Source organism: Bombina bombina, chromosome 3 (genome assembly GCF_027579735.1).
Source record: "Bombina bombina isolate aBomBom1 chromosome 3, aBomBom1.pri, whole genome shotgun sequence".
NCBI lineage: Eukaryota > Metazoa > Chordata > Amphibia > Anura > Bombinatoridae > Bombina > Bombina bombina.
Genome location: NC_069501.1, coordinates 665,220,658 through 665,238,857, shown reverse-complemented (window position 1 = coordinate 665,238,857; position 18,200 = coordinate 665,220,658). Strand labels below are relative to the sequence as shown.

Below are 18,200 nucleotides of genomic sequence, written 5' to 3'. Positions count from 1 at the left end.
CCTCCTGGTAGGATTGTATATCCCATACGTCACTAGCTCATGGACTCTTGCCAATATGAAAGAAATTAATTTATCAGGTAAGTTCTTACATAAATTATGTTTTTCTTTTTTGTTTTGTTTAAATTAATCAAATAATTGTTGCTTTACTGGTTATTTTTTTTTTTTTTTTGGGGGGGGGGTTGTGGAGCAAAAGCCACTGCTACCCATATTGAGATCACTGCACCTAGAGGGGAGTCAGATATAAATATATATTAATAATATAGTTAACATATATTTAGTCCCTAAATAACTTTTAAACTCTGTCAATCTGCAAAAATGTTTGAATCATCCACTTATTTTATTTTGGCTTAGCTAGCAATGTCCATATATGTGTTGCCCAAAACTTTCATACTGAAATATAGTTATAATCAGGGCTGGATTTTCCCCTTGCAGGGAATAGTAATACATTACAAGTAAGAAATTAGGCACTAAATAAAACCTTTTCATTGGACTGGTAAACTATAGTGATATTTTTTTCCCCTGGTTACTGTCTGCTCCTTAAAGTGGCATAAAAGTACAAAACGAAAATGTTTCAGAGCATTTTATTATTGTACTTTTACTTGCATAGAACTATGAATTGTAACGATTGCAGGGGCCTTAAATACATAGTTAAAGTCAGCTACAGAGGAGCAATGAACTAGTGGGAGCTTGCTGAACACATCTGGTGAGCCAATGACAAGATGCATATGTATGTAGTCACTAGCTAGCTCCCAATATAGAATTGCTATTCCTAGATATGCTTCTCAACTAAATATATCGAGAACAAAACATATTTGATGATAGAAGTAATTTGAAAAGTGTCTTAAAATTGCATGCTCTCTCTGAATCATTTCATTTTATCTTTCATGTACCTTAAGCTCACTGTGCCTTGCATTTCCAAGTGTATTGCGATTTTAAAGTGTTATGGACACTTACATACATGGCCAGTTATAAAAATGGCATAAAAAAAAAAAATTGTATCTCATCACAAATAATTGAACAGAGTTAGTGTTATGTATTTTTATGCTTTGTCTATAAAGCTGATGTGTTTGTTTCAGGTACTAGATCTGCTGAAGCTGGCCTGGTCAAGACGCTTGATTTTCACTATTGGTGTGTCCAATACAACAGGTGAAACTGATACAGTTGTATGGAATGAAATCCATCACAAGACTGAAATGAACTCTAACATAAGCGGACACGGCTATCCGGATCCAAATTACCTGGACAATGTCATTGCAGAGCTTTCTGCCCAAGGGGTCTCACAAGACTGCTTAAACAAGTAAAAGACTATGCAAATGACTGTCCTACTATGTTTGGAGGGCATCGCATTCATTAAAACAATGCCTTAAAGTTTTTACTTTATTTTGCTATTTTTTTGTAAAGCAATATATGTCTTAATGAGAGATTATGAAGAAAAAAAGATAATGCTGGGGAAACCTGTCTTGATTTCTTCAAGACTGATATGCTGGTTTGTACTAGCACCCCTGCAGGACAGGGACTAGTTTGTATCAGTGCTCCATCTTGTTCATCCCTGATCATGTATACAGAGTATTGCATTCCCTTGACAAGTAAAAATATAACTGATCAGAGATGCCTGGCACATCCTCAAAATGGCATGTGAGTAGAATTCTTCTTTAATGTTTTATGATCATGTTTCTCCTTGTAGGTACGCTAATGGCACTTAACAGAAATTATGAAAATATTTACTATGTCTCATGTTAAGCAAGATAATATTTTTACACCATGTAGAGGCTCCTTTGTTCATATAAAATGAGGTATTTAGATGTCTCCTTTTTTTTTTTTTTCCCTTTCTTCAAACTGATATAATGCGTACAGGAAAGTTTAATGAATATATGTAAATTACTCCTATGGATGGAAATAAATACAACCTGACAAAGTCCTTCAAAAATGAAATTTAAACCCCCTTTACCTTCTTCAAATTCATAATTGAATTGTGTTTTTTAAAGTATGGCTTTCAGTATATATTACATAACTTTCATTCATATATATTGATTGAATATAACTTTTTTTGTGTTCAAATGGCACTTACATAATGCTGTAATTGTTTTGAATACATGTATTTATAACTAAGGTGGTGCCTTTAGCAATAAAACAACCTTTTTATTGGCTTCTTATTAATGGGAAAATGTATAGGTCACACAGAGCACTCTTTAAACATGTTAAGCAACTTATGTATGAAAAAGGGGTTGAGGCTGCTTATTTTAAATTTGAAACATATTTAAAGTGCATGTGCAGTATGGTCCATGCACTAGAAGCTCTTTTGGTGCCCAGTGACACACCCTACAATCATAAGTACATTTTTGTCCCTCAGTATGGGCACTGTAATACATTTTAAAACATACTTTTTTCTAGCCGTTGCTTCTGGGAAATACCACTCCTTACCACTAGGAGTAGGAAAAGATTCCCAAAACTCCAAGAGCCCTTTAAAACCCCTCCCACCTTACTGGAAACCAGTCTTATCTTTGCTTCTGCAGGAGGAAGGTGAAGAATGAAGGTGCTCCAGATGTTATTCAGGGAAGAGGGGTCGTCAGACCAATTTGAGGCCCAGTTTCCCCTCAGAGAGCTGTTTGACAGAGGGAAGCTTTTGCAGTATGGTTTAGTGGCATAATTACACCCAGTGGGAATTTAGTCACAGTCCTGCCAAAGGTGTTCCTGGAACCTGACCTAGCATCCTCCTGTTGGATTGTCATTATTCTCTATATACATAGATCCTCTGCTGTCACGTGTACAGCACTGGATGGATGTCTACTGAAAGCATTATATTCCTGCAAGTGGTAAGTCCAGTAGTGTGGGTGCCTACTAGGTAAGTATGGGGTTTGTTATTGTAGGCACTCCCTTAGCTTATAGGCTATTAGTAGGTACACTCTGTTACATCAGGGTAAGGCCAGTGGAGTGGGCATGTGCTGGGCAAGTTCCTGCAATCCTCACACAGCTGCATGCTATCAGTAGGTACATGAGTCTATGTATATCTTAGCCGGTTTTCAGCAGCATGGTTCACAGATAAAATGCCTCCGGATAAACTCTGTAAACATTTTTCCTATTATAGGGTGCTTTACACAGGGGAATTTGGCACATACCTTAACGGGACATTAAACTCCAAAATTTTCTTTCATTATTCAGATAGAGAATACAATTTTGCTTTGTTCTAATGGTATTCTTTGTTAAAGGGATACCTAGGTAGGTAGCATGCACATGCTTGAAGCACTGCATGACAGGAAATAGTGCTTCTGCTAATGTATAACATTATTGTAAAACTTCTGCCATATAGAGCTGCAGACACATGCACGCGTTTATTTTACTGCTTTTCAACAAAGGATAACAGAAAATTAAGAAAATTTGATAACAAAAGAAAATTGGCAAGTTGTTTAAAATTGTTTGCTCTATCTGAATCATGAAAGAAAAAAATGGGTTTTATGTCCCTTTAAGTCCTAACATTAGTGGTTCAGGGCATAGGGGAGTTAATGCACTTTTGCTGATATTCAGTATGGTAATGTCTGGCACTTTCAAAGAAATAGCAATGGTGCTTTATTCTTTAGGTCCTAACATTGGCTGTCAATGCACAGGGAGTTAATGCACTTCTTAATAATCAGTATGGTTATGTGTACTTTTGTTTATTCATTTATGGATTGTTTAACAAATGTTGTTAATGTGGCTAATTTATGTTCAACCTCTTGATATTGGTCGGCAGCCGACTCTCTTTGCGCTCTTCTCTCTGTTACTAGGGGAGTGCTAAGGAGGTGCTGGAGACTTTGTCCTGAAGGGACGTATTAAAGAATTTCACAAGGTTATTTTTACGCCAGAGAGGAGAATGTTAACAAAAATTCTCACCACTCCGGTTTTGGCCCACTCACCGCTCCCTCCGCCATGTAGTGTTTTTGTGGCTGCCATTCATCAGCCCATTTTCCAGCGTGCATCAGATTTCGATCTGTGGTATCCGGAGGGGGTGAGAATATTTTTCAGGGAGCACAGGGGGTTATTCCTAGGAATTAAACCCTAAGAAAATTGGGCACTTGTTTTTTTACCCTTGTTATTCTCAAAAGGGGGTGTATATTATCAGTGTGGTTTGTTAAAATTTTAGTGCATTGCTGTGCAGCCATTTTTCCGTACAGAACTTTTTACTTTGATTAATGTACTGTGCGGTAATCATGCAGCTGTGCATATTGTTTTATGTGTATAAAGTTTAGTGCTTCTCCTTGCTGATATCGGTTTGCAGAGCTATTTACTTAAAGGGATAGTAAACACCAAAAATGTTATTGTTTAAAAAGATAGATAATCCCTTTATTTACCATTTCCCAGTTTTGCATAACCAACAAAGTTTTATTAATATATTTTTACCTCTGTGATTACCTTGTATCTCTGCAGACTGCCTCCTTATCTCATATCTTTTGACAGACTTGCAATTCAGGCAGTTAGTGCTGACTCTAAAATAACTCCACATGCATAAACACAATGTTATATTTATTAAACTCATTAACTAATGCCCTCTAGCTGTGAAAAACTAAAATGCATTCAGATAAGAGGTGGCCTTCAAGAGCTTAGACATTAGCATATGAGCTTACCTAGGTTTAGCTTTCAACTAAGAATACTAAGAGAATAAAGCAAATTTGATGATAAAAGTCAATTAGAAAGTTTTTTTTTAAAATGACATGCCCTATCTGAATCATGAAAGTTTAATTTGGACTTTACTATCCCTTTAAAATCAATCTAAATTATTTTATCTGTATACAGTAATGTAGTGATGCTAATGCTGCTGCAGTTTAGCTTTACAGAAAATTTAGTGCATTGTTGTGCTGCCAATTTTGTACAGATTGTTATTTTACTGTAACAGTGATGATGCTTCTGTATATTACTGTATGCAATGTGCCAGTGCTTTCTCTTGTTGCTGGTGGTGGTCTGTTGACATAGTGTCACAGTCAAGACTTTTAAAATTACCTTAGGGAAACTAACTTGATTGGTACTGATCTGGAGTTTTCCATTTCCTATGTCAAGAGTGGCAGAGAGTGCTTTACCCAGGATAAAGGATCTAGAGATATCAGTTAATCTGGCATTCCGTTTCATTCCATTTGTCATTGCTAGAATCTGTAATTTTCATCTCTTCAGACATCAAATTCCCTTGAATCATCATAGAATGCATTCTAGATTGGAATAAATTCAGGTTAAACAACTAGTCTACTTCTAATGCAAATCTGCAGGAAGGTGCGATTCCTCGTTCCAGATTCTTTGCTGATTGGGGACAGACTCAGCCTTTCAGAAGACTTAGTATCTGTCTGTTTGGGAATCCTGGATACTGGAAATATTTTCTCAGAGGCATAGATTGGCTTTTGCTTGGGGTGAGCGGCCTTCCTTCAGTGGTGGGGGATCTGAACGTCATGAGAGTATTTGTTCTGTATCTGGCTTAGAACAATGGTGAGTTTTCTATTTGAGTCTGTTCTTTCATGGTGAGAAGGATAAAATGTTCAATCGTATTCTATTTTTGCAACCCATGACAGACTGCTAAGGTTTCTCAAGAAGACTATAAGTCTATTCTCCTTTTGATCATCCAGGATCAGTTTGGAACATCAAAAGACTTTATAGGATGCTTCCTGCAAATCCCTTTTCTTCATTATGACTTATTGGTCAAGCATTATCAGCCTCAATCTCAGAATGTTTTTGAATTTTTTTTGTACGCTCTCCTGTCCGTCGTCAATTCAGTGAGTAACAGTAGCTCCTTCTTTTCTCCTTTAACGTCTGTTCCTATAGAGGAACTACTCTGTTGGAGACCACACCTCCTTATCTATCTAGGCCCTTTTTATTTTTTGCAACATATTAAAAAATATATAGTACAAAACACGAACAAAAACGTCTGACGTGTTTCGCGCCCCCTAGTGGTCCTTACTCATAGACTTCAGGTGATACACCTGATACCCTCTTAAATAGTGGCACCAGGAAATAAACACATTAACTCTTAAATGTCTCAGAATTACTAATATCAACATAAGACAATTGAAAACAAAACATTGTGTAGAATTATATAGTCCAATTCATATGGTGCAGAGTTGCAAAGAAAGAAAAGACTAACATAAATATATTCAATTATATGTGTATAATACATCAAGGTGATTCTGAACATTTGATACTGCAGTAATTGATGGAATAAGGACTAACTTGTGTAAATACACAACCCTGTGCTGTGCAGTAAAAGAAAAACACAGATTAGGGTAGAAATGAGCATATCATAAATTTATCAACATATTATCAGAGTTCAATCAAACAAATTCATACCTAATGGATACCACATTTTATCCACTAGTTTCATCATTGAATGATTTATAGTTACAGACTTTGCTCTGAGATTACATTTTATGTTTCTGGATTTCATCAAATGAAGGATTAAAAACTTAAAGGGATATATTTTTCTTTTTTAATATTTTGAAATAAATATTTTCTTTTAATTCACTGCTGTGCTGCTGGATATTGTTCTACCACGTTTTGTCTGCAGTTGGTTCTCTGCTTTGAACCGTCATTGCACCCTGCCTATGTGCTATTTTTCCTTTGCTGCCGTAGTTTTTTGTGGCCCCTGACATCATTAGTGTGAACCCAGGATCGTGTGCTGCTGGTGAGTTCGGAGCAGCCATTTGCTACTTTTCTTTTTATTTATTTTTTGTCTGTTTTCTTTGGTGGATAGGCCACATTACAGTTGGGGACGATTTTCCTCTTATTTGTCAGGAGAAGTACTTTCCATGGATGCCAACCTTTTGTGAGTTAGGTCCTTCACTAGGAGAGGTAACCTATAATACACACACAGTATATATATGTGTGTGTGTGTATATATATATATATATATATATATATATATATATATATATATATATATATATATATATATAGAGAGAGAGACAGACACAGAGACTTTATCGTCATGGTTCTTCAGGCTTGGTCTACATGGATCATCGAGGTGGCTATTGCAGTGTTCTAACAATGAAAGAGGTTTCTCACATACTGAATGGGCAGCGGTTCATCTTTGTGCCGTCACAGCATTTTACATTCCCGGGTCAACAAGTGGAAGTGGATTTTATGAGTCAATCAGGAAAGGTAATCAGCAATTTTATTTGCTTCTGCTTGGTTCCGTGGGATTCGGAATACTGATCTTGTTCTGATGTTCAGTTTTTTGGAGTTGTCTCAGCATTTAGATCTGTGTCCTAAGTAACTTGGAGATGAAAATCACGTTATTGCCCAACGGTGGTCTCTCTGACTTTGTAGTGGATGTTTTGGTTCAGACTTACAAGCATATCACTAGAAAGATTTTCCACACAGGTAATCTTTCTTGGGTTAAACTCAGGGCTTTACAGGGCATTCTGTTCGCATTCCCTGAATCTTAAAATTCTTGAGGATGGTTTAAACAAGGGTCTATTAGCCTGCACTCTAAAGGTTTCCTTTTCAGTCCCTTTAATTTTAATATAGAGGAAGCTTGCACGTTTTCTAGATATTTGGATACTGGTTCAGGCTTTGGTTAGATCCAAACTGGTATCATGCCCTTTCTTTTCTAAATGGAATTTGCTCTTGGTTTCAATAGGTTTTGCAACCTCATTCATTTGAATCTAGGTCCTGATTCGATATCTTTGTCAGAGGGCTTATTGCTCACTCTGAAGGTAGACTGGGCATTACAATATTTGTCTATTGGCTATTATGACTTTCAGCTGTCTTAAAGTTTATTTGTTTTGTTTTCAAGTTAACGCAAGGTCGAAAGGAGATTTAATTTCTGTAGCTTTATGGTTGAAGCGTCTATTTTTCTGAGATAATGTGGAGGCATGTAAGTTGCCATATTTATGTATTACAGAGCCTTTGACTCATTCTTGGCGACTTATTGGGTTTCAAGAAGTGGGCATCAGTAAATTATATTTGCGGAGGTATTTCATAGTCATCTTTGAAAGTAGTTCAATAGGTGCCTGCCTTTTTTTTTGTCCCACCTGTTTTTTAGTGGACTCCACAGCTTGAGTATTATTTCCCAAGAGTAAAGATTTTCATGGACTCTTTCTTGGTGGCGAGAGTCCACAAACCCACCCTTGTTTGTGTATGGCAGCAGTTGTAGTTTGCACTTCTTTAGCCTACTATCCTTCTTCTTCCTCCTATTCTTGGCTATACGAAATACTGTGATGGAACAGGAAGTAGGAGGGATATTTAAACTTTTATTGTAGGGTATCTTTGCCTCCTCCTGTTGGCCAGGGGATGAATTTCCAACAGTAAGGATTTTTGTGGACTCCAAGAAAGAAAGGAATTTATCAGGTAAGCATAAATTGTTTTTAAGCACGTTAGTGTTTTACGCTTGTCGGCTTATTATTTATTTATCTAGTGCTCTGTGTTTTAGACCTTTTCACATTTCCTTAGTGTGATACTGACTTGCGCATGTTGGCTTTTTAGCGTGCTTTGTTTTTTTTTGGTTTTTTTTGTTTTGTTTTTTCAGACAGACAATGTCACAGCAGTGGCTTACATCAATCATCAAGGGAGAACTCTTATTCCCCTGGTGATAAGGGAGGTGTCTTGAATTCTTACTTAGGCAGAGAACAATTTTTGTTCAATCTCTGGGATTCATAATCCAGGGGTGAGCAATTTGGACTTCCAGAATTAAATCTGATGGTTTCTCAAGCATCTCAGATACTTTGCGAGGTCCAGGTATACTCAGGCGGAGTTCGTGGATGCTCTAGTAGCTCTTTGGTTGTTTTGTCTGGCTTAAAATTTTCCTCCTCTTCTTCTTTTGGCAAGAGGGAAAGCCAGGATCAAACAGGAAGTTTCCTCAGTAATTCTGATTGCTCTAGCTTGACCTCGCAGAACTTGGTTTGCAGATCTAGTTGAGAAATCTATTTGTCCTCCATGGCCTCTTCCTCTGCACCACAATCTTCTGTTTCAAGGTCTGTTTTTTCTTCAGGACCTCACATTTCTAAACTTGATGGCTTGGAGATTGAACGCTTAGTTCTTAGAGAGGTTTTTCTGATACTGTCATTGAGACTTTGATTCAGGCTTGTAAACCAAGGGGTTGGGAGGCTTTTGTTTCTTGATGTGTAGAACATGATTTTAGCTGGCACTCTTTTAGAATTCCTAGAGTTCTTCAATTTCTTCGAAATGGTTTGGATAAAGGACCAGGTCTTGGTTCTTTCAGTCTTATTTTACAAGAAAATTGCTAAATTTCCTGAAATCCACAGTTTTTTTATTCAACATTTAGTTAAGATTAATCCAGTGATGAAACCAATTTCTTCTTCTTCGAAACTTAATTTGGTTCTAAGAGTTTTGCAGGTTTATTTGAACCTACGTATAATTTGATATTCAGCTTTTGTCCTGGAAGGTTTTGTTTCTTTTGGTCATTTCTTCTGCTAGTTTCTGAATTCTCTGTTCTTTCCTGTGAGCCTCCTTATCTTGTTTTTCATCAGGATAAAGAAGTTTTTAGAACTATGTTCCCTCTTTTTGTCGTAATCCCAAAAATTTTAAGGATAGGCTTCTCAATAACTTGGATGTTGTCAGAACTTTGAAGTTTTATTTGCAGGCTACTTTTTTTGCAATCCTCTAGTTTGTTCATTTTTCCTTTTCCAGGAAGGGTCAGAAGGCTTTAGCTGTTTTGTTAGCCTCTTGGTTAAAGCTTTTCACTCACAAGGCTTAAAGGACCACTCAAAGTAGAATTACATAATTAACAAGTACATGATAAAAAGACAATGCAATAGCACTTACTCTGAATTTCAAATAAGCAGTAGATTTTTTTCAGACAAATTTATCTTTTCTCCTATTTTCCGGCCCCCTATATCATGTGACAGACATCAGCTAATCACAGACTAGTATACATATACCCTGTGAGCTTGTGCATATGCTCAGTAGGAGCTTGCTCCCCAGAAAGTGTGAATATAAAAAGAATGTGTAAAAGTTGATAATGGAAGTAAAGTGGAAATTGTCTTAAAACTGCATGCTCTATCTGAATCATAAATGTTTATTTTGACTTGAGTGTCCCTTTAAAGGTATTACTGCCCATTCTACTGGGTCAGTGGCTACTTCCTGAGCTTTTAAGAATGAGGCATCTGTTGCTTAACTTTGCAAGTTTGCTACTTCCTTTGATACATTTTCTAAACTCTACGATTTTGATGCTTGTGCTTCTTCTGAGGCAGCATTTGGTGGGAAATTACCCCAGGCAGCTGTTTCTAGGCATTAACTATTTTTGTATATATATTTTTGCAGCATAAACAAAAAAAAAAGAAAACTCTTAAAATAAACATTGAGTAATCATTAGTCCAGGCCTCATTACTCATGGACGCCACAGCTTGGGTGAAAGTTCCCAGGAGTAATGGCTTGTGGACTCTCACCACCTTTATAAAAGAAAATATAATTTATACTTACCTGATAAATTTATGTATTTCATGGTTATGAGAGTCCACAAGACCCTGCCCATTTTTTCATAAATTTTTGAATATTTTTTATTGTTTTTTTTATTTAATTTTTGGAGGCAGTTAAAGTGTGAACATTCTTTTTTGTTCCTGCTCCTTTGTTTGCTCTTATCCTTTCCTATCTTTCTTTTTCTCCATGCCTGGTTATACGTCAGACTAGTTTCCTCTACGGTGTGAGGGTTTTTAAAGGGCTTTTGGAGTTTTGGGGATCTTTGTCCGTTCCTAGTGGTAAGGAGAGTTATTTCCCAGGAATAATGGCTCGTGGATTCTCACCACCTGAAAGAAATTTAATTTATCAGGTAAGCATAAATTATATTTTTTTTATATAACATAAATATTTGAATGAACCATTTAAATTGAACATCTTGCTTACTGAATTATGACTTTATGTTAATGTTAGCAAATAATGGAGTGTAGAACATGGGGAAAAGGTAAGCTAATTTTTATTTATAGATTGTTAAAAAGACACTTTTGTATTTTAACCACTTATATTTGTTTTAGAAGAGAATCAGACTATATTTTGCCATTTTATGTTGAATACAGAGCTGTTCTAAACGTCAAAGAAAATAACTTGACAACTAGGAAATGTCTGGGGTCTATTCTGTTTTAAAATATATTTCTGTATTTCTTACTGCTTTGCAAGTTAATGCCTAGGCAGTGGATAATAATGGCCTGAAATAGGTCTTTTGTTCACAAAAGCTCATATTTCTAAGTGTCTTATTTGAATGTCATTATAAAATAAAATTCTAATAATAAAATACCTCATCATAAATACTATTTTGTGGTCCCCTTTTTAAGAATGCTGTGTAAATAATAAGGTTTTGCTAACATTTTAAAAATAAACCAGCATGTATTTTGGTTATATATCATCAGGGTCAACTTCTGTTCTACATTAGTTTTAAAGGCACAATGATAAAAAATGCATTGGCATTGAGATAAATCATGCAATACATTTATATTTGTGAATATTACTAGGATTTCTTTATAGCGCTCCCGCATATTACGTAGCTCTAGAACATAGATGCTTTATGCTATGGTACAATTCCAGTTATCCCTTGCTTTAGTGTAGGTATAATCTAGATAACTTTCTTTACTGCTCAAATTGCAGGTTTATAATAAGAAAACAGGTAAGACAAAATGACCAATAAGAGAACAATATGTAAATCACCAGTTAAAAGTAACCAATAAGAAGCTTCCCAAATGCAATAGTATTCACACTCATGCATTAACCTCTCTTTCATGTTTGCTGCAGGGAAACATTTCTACAGCAAAAATAAAAATGTAAAAATTAAAGAAGTCCCCAAAAAAGCTGAGGAAACCAAAAAAGAACTTCCAAAAAGAGAAATACTTGACCACAAAGAGAAGAACCTGAAGAAACCAGTTGGTTGAACACCAAGACAAACCTATCAGGAAGACATTCCTAAAGCTGTTGGGAGACGTTCTGTGTTGATCCATAAGAATTTTAAATAGATAAACAAATATATGATTAGTTATTAATATAAATGAGAGAAAAATAGAGTATAACTAAAAGGACAGAAACAATATGTATAAAGAAAAATGTACGGTGAATAGATGGATCATAGGGAGGAAAATTTTTTGTCTCTGTCTAGATTATACCTATACTATTACTGGTCTTGTATTTAAAATGAATTTTGTGCTTACCTGATGAATTAATTTCGTTTGTGATGGGGAGAGTCCAGAAGTCATCACTAGGAGGAGGCAAAAGATACCCCAAACACGCCAGAGTTAGAAATCCCTTCCACTTCCCATGATCCTCAGGCATACATATAGCCAAGTAGATGGGAAAAGTAGAAAAAAACAAGTACTGCCACCACCTGAACAAAAAGAAAACATGGCTTGTGGATTCTCACCATCATAAGAGAAATTAATTTATCAGGGAAGCATACATTTTGTTTTCTTTCATTAGATGGTGAGAGTTCATGAGTCATCACGTGGGAATTTCCCTCCTACCACTAGGAGGACAGAAAACAGTGTAACAAACATTTACAGGCATACAAACCCCACCCGCTATGAAAAAAAACACCAACCATTGTCATGGCAAGGGTTTGTACACAATATAACGTGTTTTATAAAAACAATAATAATATAACAATCTTAGTGTCTGTGACATTGTGCAAATTTATAATACATCAGGGGGCATCATATAGACCATACATGTAAAAGAAAACATTCCATGCACAGCTGATGTTAAAAAAGACGAAAACTGATGTTAGAGAAAATAAACACATGATATAGTCACACTCCTACTATGCTTTAGTACATCAGGGGACATAATAAGGATTATATATATAAAAAGATGGCATATCAGGCACAACCGATATATACTAAATTATTGTGTTACGATCACATCAGCACTAATCGGCATAATGAATGATCACAAAATATGTTTAATAAATGGTCATCTTGACCTTTTAGCTTCCGGCATAACTTGCAGCATAACTTGTATAAAAGATAATCTTACCTCCTAAGTTTGTCTATCTAATGTTACTTGTGTTGTCATGTCAGCGTGTAGCAACACAGCAGTGCGCCATGTCAGCGGCTTTCTTCCTCTCAATGCGTCATCACGACGTACTTGGACATACCCTCTGGACTTGTCAGACACAAATAAATTAAAGGGAAAGAATGAAACAACATATGCACATATTCTCATGTATTGTGTGGTCATCGATTCCTCATATCAGAATGAGTACTAGATGTTATGTACCTAATAGATACGTGTCGTACCTTCCCAATGTAGTATTTATTCCCTTGATTCTCCTATATAAAAACATTTTAAGTAATATATTCAAATACACATTGTAAAGAGATTAAAGGCTAAACTAATGTGCATATTAACCTGTAAGCATACATCCCCATGCACATGTAGATATGTGCTTACACGAGGAACATGTTCTATGACTAAGCTGGGCAACTGAATTAGTATAATGGACACCTACCACTATTCTCACCATTCTCAAACATACACTCTAAACCTCTCTCTTTGAAGAATCATATGCAAATCTTTATTCTTCAGTCACCTCCAGTGGAGGCAAAGTAAAGACTTGTGCTGAAGGGGTGAGAGGGGTTTTATAGAGTTTTTGGGGTTTGGGAATCTTTGCTCTCTCCTAGTTGTAGGGAGGAGTAATTCCCAGGAGTAATGGCTTGTGGACTCTCATCACCTGTATGAAAAAAACATTTAAAAACAACAGGGCTCAGTACTGATTCCTAGGGGACTCCCCTGATTATCTTTGTTTCATCTGAGTATGATCCGTTTACTACTATTCGCTGTTCCCTGTCTTTTATCCAGTTATTTTTCCATGAGCTAACATTTTCAGCTATTCCCAGTTCCTTAATTTTGTACATTTAATCTCTCATGTGGTGCTGTATCAAACACCTTTGCAAAATCACATCAACTGATTCCCCGTTATCTATATTTTACTTACTTCCTTGTAGAATTTATTTAGATTAGTTTGAATTATCTATTTATCGTAAAACCATGCTGATTTGAATTCATAATCTTGTTTACATAAATAAAACTCATCAATATTATCCCTTATAATCCCTTCAAGTATCTTCCCACTGTTGATGTCAGACTAATTGGTCTATAGCTTCCAGGATCCCTTTTCTCCAACATTGGTGTGTCCGGTCCACGGCGTCATCCATAACTTGTGGGGAATATTCTCCTCCCCAACAGGAAATGGCAAAGAGCACAGCAAAAGCTGTCCATATAGTCCCTCCTAGGCTCCGCCCACCCCAGTCTTTCTCTTTGCCGTTGCACAGGCAACATCTCCACGGAGATGGTGAAGAGTATGTGGTGTTTAGTTGTAGTTTTTTATTCTACTATCAAGAGTTTGTTATTTTAAAATAGTGCTGGTATGTACTATTTACTCTGAAACAGAAAAAGATGAAGAGTTCTGTTTGTGAGAGGAATATGATTTTAGCAGCAGTAACTAAAATCGTTTGCTGTTTCCACATAGGACTGTTGAGATGAAATAACTTCAGTTGGGGGAAACAGTTGGCAGACTTTTCTGCTTAAGGTATGACTAGCCATATTTCTAACAAGACTGTGTAATGCTGGAAGGCTGTCATTTCCCCTCATGGGGACCGGTAAGCCATTTTCTTAGTCTCAAACAGAATAAAGGGCTTAATATGGGCTATAAAACTGGTAGACACTTTTATGGGCAAGATCGATTGCTTTATTTGGGCATTTTATACAGCTTGATGTTGAAATTCACACTTATAAACTTTGGGGAACGTTTTTTTTACGTCAGGCACTAGTTTAGACACCTTTCCAGTCAGGAAGGGCCTTCCCTGTAGTAGGCTGAGCCTCATTTTCGCGCCATTACTGCGCAGTTACTTTTGAGAGCAGGACATGCAGCTGCATGTGTGTGGGTCTGAAAGTAGTTTAAAAGGTTCCTAGAAGGCTTCATTTGGTATCGTATTCCACCCTGGGTTTGGTAAAGTCGCAGCAAAGGCTGTAGCTGGGACTGTAGAGGGGTTAAAACTGTAACCGGCTCCGGTTTCCTCATTTTAAGGGTTAAAGGTCTGAAATTTGGGATGCAATGCTTTGAATGCTTTAAGACACTGTGGTGAAAATTTGGTTAAATTTGAACAATTCCTTCATAGTTTTTCACATATTCAGTAATAAAGTGTGCCCTGTTTAAAATTTAAAGAGACAGTAACGGTTTTGTTTTAAAACGGTTTTTGTACTTTATTGACAAGTTTAAGCCTGTTTAACATGTCTGTACCTTCAGATAAACTATGTTCTGTATGTATGGAAGCCAATATGTCTCCCCCTTCAAAATTGTGTGATAATTGTGCCATAGTGTCCAAACAAAGTAAGGACAGTACTGCCACAGATAGTAAAGTTGCCCAAGATGATTCATCAGATGAAGGGAGTAGACATAGTTCTACATCATCTCCTTCTGTGTCTACACCAGTTTTGCCCACGCAAGAGACCCCTAGTACTTCTAGCGCGCCAATGCTTGTTACTATGCAACAATTGACGGCAGTAATGGATAACTCCATAGCAAATATTTTATCCAAAATGCCAGCATTTCAGAGAAAGCGCGATTGCTCTGTTTTAAACACTGTAGAGCAGGAGGGCACTGATGATAATTGCTCTGTCATACCCTCACACCAATCTGAAGGGGCCATGAGGGAGGTTTTGTCAGATGGGGAAATTTCAGATTCAGGTAGAATTTCTCAACAGGCAGAACCTGATGTTGTGACATTTAAATTTAAATTAGAGCATCTCCGCGCACTGCTTAAGGAGGTGTTATCTACTCTGGATGATTGTGACAACCTGGTCATTCCAGAAAAATTGTGCAAGATGGACAAGTTCCTAGAGGTTCCGGTGCACCCCGACGCTTTTCCTATACCCAAGCGGGTGGCGGACATAGTGAATAAGGAGTGAGGGAAGCCCAGCATACCTTTTGTTCCCCCTCCTATATTTAAGAAATTATTTCCTATGGTCGACCCCAGAAAGGACTTATGGCAGACAGTCCCTAAGGTTGAGGGGGCAGTTTCTACACTAGCCAAGCGCACTACTATTCCTATCGAGGATAATTGTGCTTTCAAAGATCCTATGGATAAAAAATTGGAGGGTTTGCTTAAAAAGATTTTTGTACAGCAAGGTTACCTCCTGCAACCTATTTCGTGCATTATTCCTGTCACTACAGCAGCGTGGTTCTGGTTCGAGGAACTAGAAAAGTCGCTCAGTAGAGAGACTCCGTATGAGGAGGTTATGGACAGAGTTCACGCACTTAAGTTAGCTAATTCCTTTATTTTAGATGCCGCTTTGCAGTTAGCTAGATTAGCGGCGAAAAATTCTGGGTTTGCAATTGTGGCGCGCAGAGCGCTCTGGCTAAAGTCTTGGTCAGCGGATGTATCTTCCAAGACAAAATTGCTTAATATCCCCTTCAAGGGTAAAACTCTTTTTGGGCCAGAATTGAAAGAGATTATCTCAGACATCACTGGGGGTAAGGGCCACGCCCTCCCACAAGATAGGCCTTTCAAAGCCAAGAATAAGTCTAATTTTCGTTCCTTTCGCAATTTCAAGAACGGACCGGCCTCCAACTCTGCAGCCTCTAGACAAGAGGGTAATGCTTCGCAAACCAAACCAGCTTGGAAACCGATGCAAGGCTGGAACAAGGGTAAGCAGGCCAAGAAGCCTGCTGCTGCTAAAAAAACAGCATGAAGGAGTAGCCCCCGATCCGGGACCGGATCTAGTAGGGGGCAGACTCTCTCTCTTCGCTCAGGCTTGGGCAAGAGATGTTCAGGATCCCTGGGCACTAGAAATAGTTTCTCAGGGTTATCTTCTGGAATTCAAGGAACTACCCCCAAGGGGAAGGTTCCACATGTCTCACTTATCTTCAAACCAAATAAAGAGACAGGCATTCTTACATTGTGTAGAAGACCTGTTAAAAATGGGAGTGATACACCCAGTTCCAACCGTGGAACAAGGAATGGGGTTTTACTCAAATCTGTTTGTAGTTCCCAAAAAAGAGGGAACTTTCAGAACAATTCTGGATTTAAAGATCCCAAACAAATTTCTCAGAGTGCCATCGTTCAAAATGGAAACCATTCGAACGATTTTACCTACAATCCAGGAGGGTCAATTTATGACTACCGTGGATCTAAAGGATGCGTATCTACATATTCCTATCCACAAAGATCATCATCAGTTCCTAAGGTTCGCCTTTCTGGACAAACATTATCAGTTTGTGGCTCTTCCATTCGGGCTAGCCACTGCTCCAAGGATTTTCACAAAGGTACTCGGGTCCCTTCTAGCGGTTCTAAGACCAAGGGGCATTGCAGTGGCACCTTACTTGGACGACATTCTGATACAAGCGTCGTCTCTTTCAAAGGCAAAGGCTCACACAGACATCGTTCTGGCCTTTCTCAGATCTCACGGATGGAAAGTGAACATAGAAAAAAGTTCCCTGTCTCCGTCGACAAGAGTTCCTTTCTTTGGGACAATAATAGATTCTTTAGAAATGAAGATTTTCCTGACAGATGTCAGAAAGTCAAAACTTCTAAACGCTTGTCAAGTTCTTCATTCTGTTCCACGTCCTTCCATAGCTCAGTGCATGGAAGTAGTAGGGTTGATGGTTGCAGCAATGGACATAGTTCCTTTTGCGCGAATTCATCTAAGACCATTACAACTGTGCATGCTGAAACAGTGGAATGGGGACTATACAGACTTGTCTCCAGTGATTCAAGTAGATCAGAAGACCAGAGACTCACTCCATTGGTGGCTAACCCAGGAACACCTGTCCCAGGGAATGAGTTTCCGCAGACCAGAGTGGGTCATCGTCACGACCGACGCCAGTCTAGTGGGCTGGGGCACGGTCTGGGACTCCCTGAAAGCTCAGGGGCTATGGTCTCGGGAAGAGTCTCTTCTCCCGATAAACATTCTGGAACTGAGAGTGATATTCAATACTCTCAGGGCTTGGCCTCAGCTAGCAAAGGCCAGATTCATAAGATTCCAATCAGACAACATGACGACTGTTGCTTACATCAACCATCAGGGGGGAACAAGGAGTTCCCTGGCGATGAGAGAAGTGACCAAAATCATAAAATGGGCGGAGGATCACTCCTGCCACCTATCTGCAATCCACATCCCAGGAGTGGAAAACTGGGAGGCGGATTATCTGAGTCGTCAGACATTCCATCCGGGGGAGTGGGAACTCCACCCGGAGATCTTTGCCCAATTGACTCAATTATGGGGCATTCCAGACATGGATCTGATGGCGTCTC

General features: G+C 37.9%; 1 protein-coding gene across 3 annotated transcripts in view; it reads left to right on the top strand.

Moving 5' to 3' along the window:
• DTX2 (deltex E3 ubiquitin ligase 2) overlaps positions 1–11,216 on the top strand; it is a 284,538-nt gene extending 273,322 nt beyond the window's left edge. For all 3 annotated transcript variants that reach the window (XM_053707411.1, XM_053707410.1, XM_053707408.1), the window contains one exon: positions 1,077–11,216. In XM_053707411.1, the coding sequence (XP_053563386.1) occupies positions 1,077–1,301 (225 nt within the window). In that variant the 3' untranslated portion in view covers positions 1,302–11,216. The remainder of the gene's footprint in view (positions 1–1,076) is intronic.
• Positions 11,217–18,200: the final 6,984 nt, after the last annotated feature.